Here is an 11710-nt window from a genome sequence, read left to right as displayed (position 1 = left end):
TCACTGGAGAGGTTCAGATAGGAGAACCAAGGGTTCTCACTACTAACAAAACAGTGAGAGAGAAAGAGGAAGGAGGAGGAGGGGGAAGAGGAGGAGGAGAAAGAGGAGGAGGAGGAGGAGGAGGAGGAGGAGGAAGCAATCTTGGGTGAAGTTTTATGATTGGTGCACACCTGTAATTCCAGTAGTTGGGGATTCAGGGCCAGTTTGGGGTATAGGAGATCCTGCCTTTAAATAGCAACTAAATACATCTTTAAAAGTGAGAGAATTAGATTGTTGGCTAGCTCAAAAGTCTCTTCTGGCTTCCGGAGTGGCAGCAGGAGCCGGACCTGAAAAGACAGCGTAATACACCTCAGCCGCCAAGGAAAAGGTGATAGGAACCGAAATCTGGCCCGCTGTGCTCCCGGGGACCGCAGGCGAGCTAGGGAACAGGCAGGGCGTCTCCTGGCTGCCCTGGGGCCGGGTTCCTGGGGATCCGCGCCCCTCTCTGCTAGGCTCCTCCTCCGGGGCGTCTCAGGCTGCCGGCCAATGGGCGTTGGGCGGCGCGGAGCGGGAAGCAGAGCGCGGGGGCCCTGCCCTCCTAGGCGTGGGGGCCCGCAGCGCCAGGTCTGCACTCTGAAGTTGGCGCTGGGTTCCTGCGCCGTCGTAGCGAGCCCTTGAGGTGGCCAGTGTGTAGCGTCTGGGTGACAGAGCACCCCGAAGATGCAGGATGGCAGCTCGGCCACCCACCAGCTTCTCCTACCGCACCACTGGCTCCACCTGCCTGCACCCACTCAGCCAGCTCCTTGGCATCCCGCTAGATCAGGTAACAGCCTCCCGTTCGTGACCCTAGCCCTCCCTTTAGGGCGAGAGATGCGCGAGCCCCAAAGATGCGAGGTGTGTGTGTGTGTGTGTGTGTGTGTGTGTGTGTGTGTGTGTGTGTGTGTGTGTGTGTGTGTGTGTGTGTGTGTGTGTGTGTGTGTGTGTGTGTGTGTGTGTGTGTGTGTGTGTGTGTGTGTGTGTGTGTGTGTGTGTGTGTGTGTGTGTGTGTGTGTGTGTGTGTGTGTGTGTGTGTGTGTGTGTGTGTGTGTGTGTGTGTGTGTGTGTGTGTGTGTGTGTGTGTGTGTGTGTAAGAGAGAGAGAGAGAGAGAGAGAGAGAGAGAGAGAGAGAGAGAGAGGGTTGCTGTTTATGTGTGAAAGCCTAAATCAGTTCATCTAAACTAGCAAGTTGTACTGAACCCAAGTTTTGGTCTGTGATCGAATTCTTTGGTGGTGCGGTTTACGAATCCAGCATTTTCCCCACTTCGTGATGTTTAAATTTAAGCGATCCTACTTTAACAAGTGATTAAGCTGGGTGTGGTGGATATTCAGAGCCTGGGGCAGGAAAATTGCTTGGAGTTCCAGTCTACTCTGTCTAGGTTACTGACAGAGTAGGTTACTGTCTAGGTTAGTCGACTCCTGAATCCCAAAACAAAACCAAACAACAACAAAAAGTAAAAAGCCCGACTAACCAGGTGTGTAGGTATATGGTGGTGACTTTTTGTTTTATTTATTGAGACAGCATCTGGCCATGTAGCCCAGACTGCCTTGGCACTCACTCTGTAGTTCAGGCTGGCATCGAAGTCTCTATTTTGCCTAGGCTGGGCTAGAACTTGCAGCGAACCTCTTGCCACAGTGTTGAGATGCTTCTCAGACCTAGAAGGCCTTTGTTAATCAGTCTTCATTCATCCCTGCTGTGAGAAGCTGAGGACTGTAGGGCAGGATTCCTGGGAGGAGACTGGCACCCTGTAGTCTTTTGAACTGTTGAGGGATTGCCTGCTACATTACAGGCAAAATTGGCAACAGTAACTTGGTAAGAAATCTTGCAACCTTGGTGGTAGAGCTTGTAGTATCTGGGAGGGGCTGGGGGCTGGCCCCAGCACTAAAAGTAAAATCTTCTGGAGGTGTATTCTTGCTTGCTAGCTCCCTTGCTTGCTTAGGCACTTCAGGCTATGTCCCCTGTGTAAGATCCCTATTGATTTAAACGGAATCAGGCAGGACAGGTTGAAATGAGTCCTGCTGCTCTCCTTACTACTTTGTTTCTGCTGAGTTTGCCCAGTTTATTTTCCCCGTCTTTTGCTGGGTATTGTGGTGCATGCTTGTATCTCCAGTACGTGGGAGACAGGCCAGAAGATGCTTCAAGTTGGAGACGAGCCTAGGCCATGTGGACAGTCCCATGTCAGCCTGGGCTATGTAGTAAAACCCTGTCTCAAGAATGCCAGTCAAAACACAACTCTAAAGCTGCCTGTGCCCCCTTTTTCTCTTCATTCCAGAGCTACCTGTACTTACTGGCCCTTCTGTTGGCATTTCCTCTGACAATGAGGAAGTTGGACCTGGTAGTTTGCTTACTCACAAGGCCACCCTTATCCTAACTCTTAGGTTCTGCCTACTGCCTTCTCATCAGTTGCAAAACCCAGAGAAGCAGGAACTTGGTAGAAGTATCAGATGTTAAGTCAATTACCCTTCACTTTGTAGTAGAGACCAGGAGTCCAGGAGACCGAGGCAGGGGCGGCCACACCAGCAAATTCTTTCACTCGGAAATTAAATGTGTTTGTTGCTGAATTTTCATAGAATGAGCTTGTTCTGCGTTGACCTCGCTAATTCCTACCAGAACCCATTATAATTACATTTTCTATTTTACAATAATAGAAAGTAATACAGCAGTCTATTTTACAGAGGGTGGCTCCTCTGCTTTGTACAGAATGCAGGGGGTTGGAGAAGGATTGGGGCAAGTTGAGAGGGAAGGTGCTTGTGTGTTATTAATAACACTTCTGGCTGCACCCATCTCCATCCTCAAGCTCCAGAGTTTTTATAAAACTTACTCTGGTTTTAAGAAGAGACATTTTATTACTTTAAATAGTGTGTGTGTGTGTGTGTGTGTGTGTGTGTGTGTGTGTGTATGTGTACGCATGCGCTTGCGTGCATACGAGCGATCGCACACTCTCAAGCCCATGTGTGGGTATGTGTACCTGAATGCTGGTACCCACCGAGGTACCAGCATTTGGATCCCCTGGGAAGTGGAATTACGAGTGATTGTGAGCTGCTGGATATACGTGCTGGGGACTGAACTGGGTCTTCTGAAAAAGCAGTCTTTGCTTTTAACCTCTGAGCCATCTATTGATCCCCCAAAGCAACCCTGTTTTTAATTTATGAAAAGGAAGAAAAGAGAATTAAAGGTTTGATTGATTTTAGCTCGGTCCACAAATCAACTCAGACCACCACGGGATGAATGGAAAATCATAAGGAACACGGGGCATCTCTGAGGTCCTGGGTCAGTCTGAGCAACTTGGTGGAAGAAATGCTAATCATGTGACACCCCAAATCACTTGTTTTCAGCCTGGGGGAAATCCTGAGCCATAAATAGTATGATGTCAGGCCAAACTATGGCAGTAGGTTTGTCTCTGAAGCCTTTTCTCAGTGTCTTAATATATTTCATGTTCCTGTTCATAATTTCTAAGAAATTGAATTTCTGTGCTTGCCTTCGGTCTGTGGGTTTCCCTGCACCAGGAGGTTTCTTAGGGGGTTGGAGAGATGGCTCAGATGTTGCCAGTGCTTGCTGCTCTTCCAGAGGACCTGAATTGGATTTCCTTCACCCACAGCAGGCAGCTAACGCCAGCTCTAGAGGACTCTGTGCCCTTTTCTCCATGGTCACTTACATGCATGAGTCTGCACACAACCATATACAGACACACACACACACACACACACACACACACACACACACACACACAGACGTCAAAAGAAAGTAAATCTTGAAAAATGTCTATTGTCTACAAAACCCTGTGCTGTTCTCCGTGTCCTGGCTTGGGAGAGGAAGGCTTTATAGTTGCTCACCGATGCACCTGTTCTTCTGGGCAGTCTGAAATAGGAACACAGTATGCTGTTATGCCTATGATGGGCGTCTATAGCTTTCCCCCCATCGGGTACTTGGCTAGCCCGACATGATCCTGTAGCTGAACAGTGTCAAACTCTCCTTTAATGAGAGACACTGCAACTCAAATGAAGTAGAGGAAATGGAGAGGTCTCAGGGCTTCCGCAGCGTGGGTATATATGTTTGCTGTATTATGAGGTCCAGAGAGATGGCTCAGTGGGTAAAGGCGCTTGAGGCTAGCCTGATGACTTGAGTTCAGTCCCAGGGACTCATGTGATGAGAGGGGAAAAACCGACTTCTGCAAGATGTCCTCTGCTTCTGCAATGAATAAAATATAAAACCCCAAAGATTAAAACTGTACTTTTAAGTGAGCCTTTGTCTGTGTGGACCTGGACACCAAGCTTCACAGTGAGATTCGGCTTTGAAGTGTGACACGAAATTAATTAGTTAATTAATTACGTGCGCTGGTGTTGCATGTCACTGTGAGGTTGTCAGATTCCCCAGAACTGGAGTCGGAGACAGTTGTGAGCTGCTGTGTGCATGCTAGGAATTGAACCTGGGTCCTCTTAAGCACTGAGCCATCTCTCCAGCCCCCCCCCCCCCATGGGGAGCTTTTAAATGAACTGCAGCCTCAGCCACCTGAATGGAGTCAGGAGTTCTGACATTATTCATTATGTGGTGTGTGGCTGTAGCTTGGGAACAGTGCTCATAGAAAACTTTTTTTTTCTTTCAGATTTTGAGGGACTTCCATACGTGTCTAATGGTATCCCCAAGCTTTATATGTTGTTATCAAGGGTCAATTCAGTCATAGACCCTGGAACTTTGTCCAGGGTTGTTTCCTTCCTTCCTTGCTTCCTTCCTTCCTTCTTTCCTTCCTTCCTTCCTCTTATTCCTTTGTCTCAGTTTATCATCTGCTGAAAAAAAGACAGATTAGAATCTGAATCCAGGGAAATGATTCTGAGATTAAAGCAGTTAGGGTTTAAGGCCTGTGAACTCATGGGGCTGGAGCGATGGCTCAGTGGTTAAGAGCCCTCGCTACCTTAGCAGAGGACCTGGGTTTGGTTCCAACTCCCATGCAGTGGCTTTTATAGGCGTCTGTAACTCCAGTTCAATGGGAATCTGGCCTTCTCTTTTGACCTCTGAGGGTACAGGGCACACATGTGCTACACATTCAGACAGACATACACATAGACATTTGTACATACAGGCAAAACACTCTTACATATGAAAATAAATATGAATTTTTCTTTGTAAATGCACTCATTAAGACCATCTTTGGAGACCCGGCACTAAGCTTATGGTGACACAGCAGAAAGTTATTACCCAGGTCTGTGACTTCAGGTTTCCTGGAGCTTTCTATCACATGGCTGAAGTCCTTGGCCATGCTTGGGAAATCCAGCCTTCAGTTCTGTTCTTATCTACATCTTGCCCGAAGCTAAAATCTCGGTTCACATTCCACAGCCATTGTTAAATCCATTCAATATATTTATTTAATCATGTTAGTACCAGGCACTTGGCTATGTGGTGGAGTGAAGTCAAGGTCTCCATCCTAGAAGAGTCTCTGTACCAATAGAGGCAAGGCCCAGACAAGGAAATAGGCAGTGTACTCTACAAAGTGTGTGTGACTGGCACCTCAGGGGAACAGGAAGGGAAGGGCCCAGGACACATTTAACTCCTGTAGGATTTACTGTGTACAAACAAGACACCGGGTGAAAGTCACCTTATGTTGTGACCTTGCTAGGTTTGCAGAGCCGATTTCAAATTCAGGTTTCTTTTTTTTTCCCCATGGTTTCAGACTTTGTCCTTCTTCCTAGGGGGTTTTAGTGCCCAATAAGTGCCTGTTGTTCATAACAGTAGTTGCCAGTGTTGTCAGTTATTAAAGTTCCATGCAGAGAACAGTATTTCCATTTTGTCATTTTTGGTCCCAGGGATTGAACCTAAGGCCTTGAAAACACCAGGGCACAATCTCTACCAGAGAGACATTCCTAGCCCAGGAGCCTTGTTTTCAAAGGGGACAGGGGGTTGACCTTTTGGAAGACGTGCCTCCTCCTCCTCCTCCTCCTCCTCTTCCTCCTCCTCCTCCTCCTTCTTCTTCTTTTAAGATTTATTTATTTTATTTATTACATATGAGTGCTTTATCTGCAGAAGAGGGTATCAGATCACATTATAGATGGTTGTGAGCCAACATGTGGTTGCTGGGAATTGAACTCAGGACCTCTGGAAGAGCAGGCGGTGCTCTTAACCACTAAGCCATCTCTCCAGCCCGACGTGCCTCATTCTAATGCTGTTATTACCTGCAGCCTCCAGACTGTGACCTGGGTGTGAACAGCCATCAGGACATAGCATCAGCTGAGAGAGTCTCTCCACTGCAGTCCCCCCTACTTCCCCCCGCCCCCACCTGCCCCATCCTCTCCCGCCTTCTCCCTCCCATCTTCCTTCTTTGGCTTCAGTCATTTTTGCAGAGTCAAATCTCTTCCCAGGTAGTATTCCTGTCATTGTTGGATGCCCAAAACGATTGCGATATAGGAGGAAATTAATCTAGGTAGACCACAGAGCACAATGGTCAAGATTCTGCTGTGTTCCGAGGGTTTCCAGAGTCATAGGAGCAGTGCTTCAGGCATGGGCAAAGTGATGATGCTGACCATGAAAGCTCATTTTGGGTAAGGCGTTTCCTGGGTGCTGCCTGGACTAACAGAGCTCTCCTCAGAGCTTGTTAGCAATGACCCATCTAAGCCAGGTGTGGTGGCAGTTAGAGGCGAAGGCAGTAGGATTTCTGAGACCTCCAAAGTCTATCTGGTCCATAGATAGAATCTGAGGGAAGACACTGAAGGGTTTAAAGTATAAAAAGATGGTCATAATTATGATATAGGAGATCATTGCTGATGGAGGCAAGGATGCAGGGTGGAGCAAGGGCTTTGATGATGGGTCGTCACCCATCGTTTAGTGAGATCATTAAAGGGGTGTATTAGTTACTTTTCTCTGTGACTAAATACCTGAAAAAAAGCAGCTCGTGAGAGTAAGGACGTGTTTTTGCCCATAATATGAAGGTATAGTCTGTCATGGTGCGAAAAGCATAGTGGTGGGGGAGCCTCTGTGGAAGCATTAGGTCCAGCCCATCAAGGCAGGGCAGGCAGATGGTGGGGGAGCCTCTGTGGAAGCAGGAGCTTGTGGTTGTTGTTTCTTCACTTCCATAGGGATTTGGAAAGGGGAGAGACAGAGAAAGACAGAGATAGAGACAGAGACAGAGAGACAGAGAGAGAGAGAGAGAGAGAGAGAGAGAGAGAGAGAAAGAGAGACAGACAGATAGACACACACACACACACACACACACACACACACACACACATACACAGAGAGAGAGAGAGAGAGAGAGAGAGAGAGAGAGAGAGAACAAGAAGTGATGCCAGACTGTCAACTTAGGGCCTGCTATTCAGCATCCCATTTTCTCTAGTGAAACCTTACCCCACTAAGATTTCCAACCAGGGACACCTGCTAGAGACCAAGCATTCCGTCACAGGAGTCTGTACAGGGCATTGTCCATTAAATTATAACAGGGGAATTGGAGAGAGAGGTCAACTTAGTGGGCATATAATCGACTCACCGGAAATTATATTTTTAGTTGTTTATCTTGCGTGTGTATATGTGTCATTCTCAGGGTCATCATCCGCCTCCTTTGAGACAGGGCCTGTCACCAAGCCGTCAAGGCCAGCTGACCAGCCAGCCTAGACATCCTTTTGCCTCTGCATCACCAAGGCTGCACTTATAATGTGCCACCACTTCAAGAATTTTGACAAGGGTGCTGGGAATCAAATTTAGGGCCGAAGGATTGTGAAGCATGCGCTTTAGTGACTGAGCCCTTTCCTCTGGCCGTCTAAAGTTGAGAGCACGGATCACAGGTGTTTTAATCTTTCCAACAGCTCCTTCCAGGCACAATATAGAACAGATGAAGTTTTCAGAGAAGGCTGTTGCAAAGTTAAGCAGGGGTGTTGACGGTGCTGACAAGTTATAACAGTGAAAAGAGAGATAGAGACCTGAGGGACTTGAAGGATTAAGGACAGAGCAAGATCAAGCTGGGGGCTGAGATTCTTGAGAGGAGGATTTCTGGGCTACCATGCAGGGCAGGGTGTAGATATGGGGTCAGGGTAAAAATCAGTCCATCTGCACAAGCCAGAGGGACTTGGGTGCTGCTGGGGTGCCCTCACGGTTGAAGCCGCTCAGGTGTATTTTGGGGCTTTGAGAAGGAGCCGATCCCGAGGTATGTAAGGTCTTAGGACTGTGGAAGGTTTTTGGCAGCAGGAAGAAAGGGCAGAGGAGGGTATATGACTGACTGTGCCAGCCTTCCTGCATGCGTTATCTCATTGAGTGCTAGCAGTGGGAGGAGTCTGCAAGGAGGAGAGGTTTTGCAGACTTCCGGAAGCAAGATGATCCCGGGCAGCAGTAGGGGTTTTGGAAAAGCACTGGCCGCTTTCTGTCCACATTGACTTTGCAGTTTTAGTGGTAAAATGGGAGCAAAGTGAGGTTAGCAGTGGGAGGGAGGAGGCTGGTGGAAAGATGAGTCACGGAGCGGAAGTCAGGAGCGGCACAGTGGGTGAAAGTCGAGAAGTGGAGCTTGCATGAGGTCAGGGTGGTGACCTGGGCTTAGAGAGGTACAGGTGCCTGAAACCCCGGAATCCAGTGAGTCCAGTGACCTCCCTCTAAGGCTGCAGTCTTTCTTTGAGCAGTATATGGCTGTGGTGGAATGTCCCTTTGTGCTTCTGAGGAGATAACAACGGGGAGGTAGAAGGTGGCTTCCGGGAGCGGCTGGAGAACCTCACGTGGATATGTTAGGGCCACATAGGCTTTATGTTCCACACTGTTGGAGAGGGCAGTGCCAAGGCTGGTGGGGTGGGGGTACTCCTCACTCCAGCCCTCCTCTTTTAGACAAGGACCGGTACACATGGCACAGTTAGATGAACAGCCCTTATCCTGGGGTCTCCAGGATATCCCTCATGCAGAATATTGGTTTATGTCACAGTGTGGTGGCCTGAAGGTAAGGGTGTTAGATTGTCTATGTGACTGTGTACTCTCTAGGATTTGAAGCAGAGACCCTGGGACTTTATAACTTTCCTGTTGTGACCAAGAAGTGGTCTTTACATTCTGACTTCAACTCACCTGTCTGGCTTAAGGACACTATCAACTTCACATATTGAAGGCGTATGCTATTGGCCAACTGTTCCGGATACACCATCTCAATCCATTGACCTGCGAAACTAAATAATAAAAAAGCAGGGGCTGGGGAAGATAGCTCATTTGGTGAAGTGTTTGTTGTGAAAACCTGGACCTGAGATAGAGCTCCAGAACTCTTGTTAACAGCTGGGCACACTTGTAATCTCAGAGTAAGGGAGGTGGAGCTTACTAGCCAGACTAGTCCACTGGGCAAGTCCCAGGTGCTAGCAAGAGACCCACTCTCAATAAGCAGAACAGCTCTTAAGAAACAATACAGACCCAGTGTTAGGATTCTGCGTTGGTCTGCCTATCTGTGATGTCACTGCTTACCTGCCACAGGGGTGTGGCCCTGACCTGGACCTTATAAAAGAACAGGCTCTCCACGTGGCTCTCTTTCTACTTCTCTATCTCTCTTCCTCTCTACTTCTCTACCTTTATCTCTCTCTCTTCTCTCTCTCTCCCTCTCTTTGGGGTACTCCCTCACCCTTTCCTCCCCCCCCATGCTCATCTAATAAACTCTGTATAACATAACATCTGCCTGCTACCTTGTATTTTTAACATTTATCTTTAATTTTTATATATAACACCCAGAGTTGATGCTTGGCCTCCACATGCATACCTGTACATGTACACAGGAACATGAATGTACACCTGCACATGCATGTACACACACACACACACACACACACACACACACACACTCTCTTCACAGGCATTCCTCATATTTCAAATCAAGCAACAAATCCCCAGGATTTGTGGGACTTGTCTGTAGGTCCTCAGGAAGAAAGGCAAGGGGCAGGCTTTGAACCCACCACAGTGGCTAACAGCTCTGTGTCTGTGTCCTCACCACTTGGTGTCCCAGCACACTGAGCCATCCTCTCACCACAGCGGCTGGTTGATATCCTGGCTCTCCAGTGTCCTCACAGCCTCCTGCCTCTGGGCCCACACTTCCTCCTCTGACACGTTATTCCTAGTCTGTGCCTTCCTGTCTGTCTGCTGTCCCCTGTCCTCCGCTCTCCTCCCCCCACCCCCCATGGCCTGGGAGAGCTCTTGTTTTGTCCCACGGTTCTTCTTTTTTTGTGACTGTTATGATTATTGTATTTTAAAACATATCCTAGGACTGTTCAGCTGGACACAGCATTTTGAGTTTGGGAAAAAAAAAAAAAGCTAAGTCTAAATGAGAATACAGTCTCCTGAACAGATAAAGGAGTAAACAGAATTTGTCATTCTATATAAATGGCTGCATTCATGCCTAAGGTGCATTTGGCTTTCTAAAAAGAAAATTATGCCAGGCATGGTGTCACACGCCTTTAACCTCAGCACTTGGAAAGCAGAGGCAGTTGATCTCTGTGAGTTTAAGGCCAGCCTAGTTTACATAGTGAGGTCCAGGACAGCCAGGTCTATGTGGAGAGGCACCTCTCTACCTCAAACAAACAAACAAACAAACAAACAAAAATCTAAAACCAGAACAACAACAATTATTATCTTGTCCCTGGTTTACATTTTGTTGGTATTCCCAACAAATGGCGATACTGTTGCTGCTGATTTTTTTTTTGTAATTCACATAAAGCGATAGCACTAAGCCCTAGGAATAATTTCCCGTGAATGTTCCCACTTATGAAGTCAGTATTTTGTTTCCTGTGCTGGGGATTGAACCCAGGGCGGAGCCACACCTCTAGCGTCCCGTCTTGATTCTTCAGGCACCCCCTTTCTTGCCACTTCCCTCATGTCTTAGGCATGCATTTATTATTCAGTGTTTTCTGCCCTGCCCAGCACTGAAAGGTCTATTTTAAAATTTACGCATCGAGTACCCCAGGTGCTTTATGGCCAGGTGTTGGCCTAGTGTGAGGCATGGGATTGACATGGTCTGTGCCTTCCGGGAGTATCTGTAGCTGCCTGTTAAACCGCTCTCTTGGTGTGTCAGCAATCAATATGTGTGCGCTCCACTCCTTAGACCTTGAGGTCTCAGAACTGCTGACTGTCCCCCAGTGCCAGAAGGAATGCTATAGGAGGAGGAAAAAAAAAAAGAAAAAAAAAAAGAAAAGAAGAGAGAGAGAGAGAGAGAGAGAGAGAGAGAGAGAGAGAGAGTGTGTGTGTGTGTGTGTGTGTTTGGGCTAGGTGGGACAAGTAGAATATGCCAGAAAGAAGCTGTTTCAGTACAAGCAGTGAGGTTGTGATCACAGTCACAGAGCAGAATGCCAGCAAGCTGAATTTAAAGACCTGATTGTGTGTTATTAGTGCTTTAGGAATCTGAGTTTGTACAGAGGAGGTGGCTCTATAGGCAGAGAGGCCAAGAGGAGAGCAGACACAAGAAACAAAAGCAGGCCCGTCATGTCAGAATGTCAGAGCTGCTTTTTAGGGCCAGTGAGATGGCTCAGCAGGTAAAGGTGCTTGTCACCAAGCCTGACTGTCTGATCACACACACACACACACACACACACACACACACACACACACACAACCAAATAGTAAACTCCAAATTACTTTACATACAAGGTTTAAAAAACTGTGGGATGTCCTTGCCTGTAGCTTGGACTTCTGGGTTGGGAGGTCTGGTTTTTTTTTCTTTAAGAAGCCTCATTTAACAGGGTGGTTGCTAGGAATCAAACCCAGGGCTTC

The 11710-nt window shown here is 47.7% G+C and overlaps 1 protein-coding gene across 2 annotated transcripts in view; it reads left to right on the top strand.

Moving 5' to 3' along the window:
* Positions 1-525: 525 nt before the first annotated feature.
* The window catches only part of MBOAT1 (membrane bound glycerophospholipid O-acyltransferase 1), a 103671-nt gene continuing 92486 nt past the window's right edge, over positions 526-11710 (top strand). The window contains exon 1 of one of the 2 annotated variants that reach the window (XM_084795099.1): positions 526-802. In XM_084795099.1, coding sequence (XP_084651225.1) covers positions 707-802 — 96 coding nt within the window. In that variant the 5' untranslated portion in view covers positions 526-706. The remainder of the gene's footprint in view (positions 803-11710) is intronic. The other variant, XM_084795100.1, reaches the window with a different exon arrangement.

The sequence above is a fragment of the Acomys minous genome, assembly GCF_964271855.1.
Source record: "Acomys minous genome assembly, chromosome: 9".
Taxonomy (NCBI): Eukaryota; Metazoa; Chordata; class Mammalia; order Rodentia; family Muridae; genus Acomys; species Acomys minous.
Note: the sequence above shows the minus strand (reverse complement) of the source record. Positions and strands in the feature narration are given on the sequence as shown.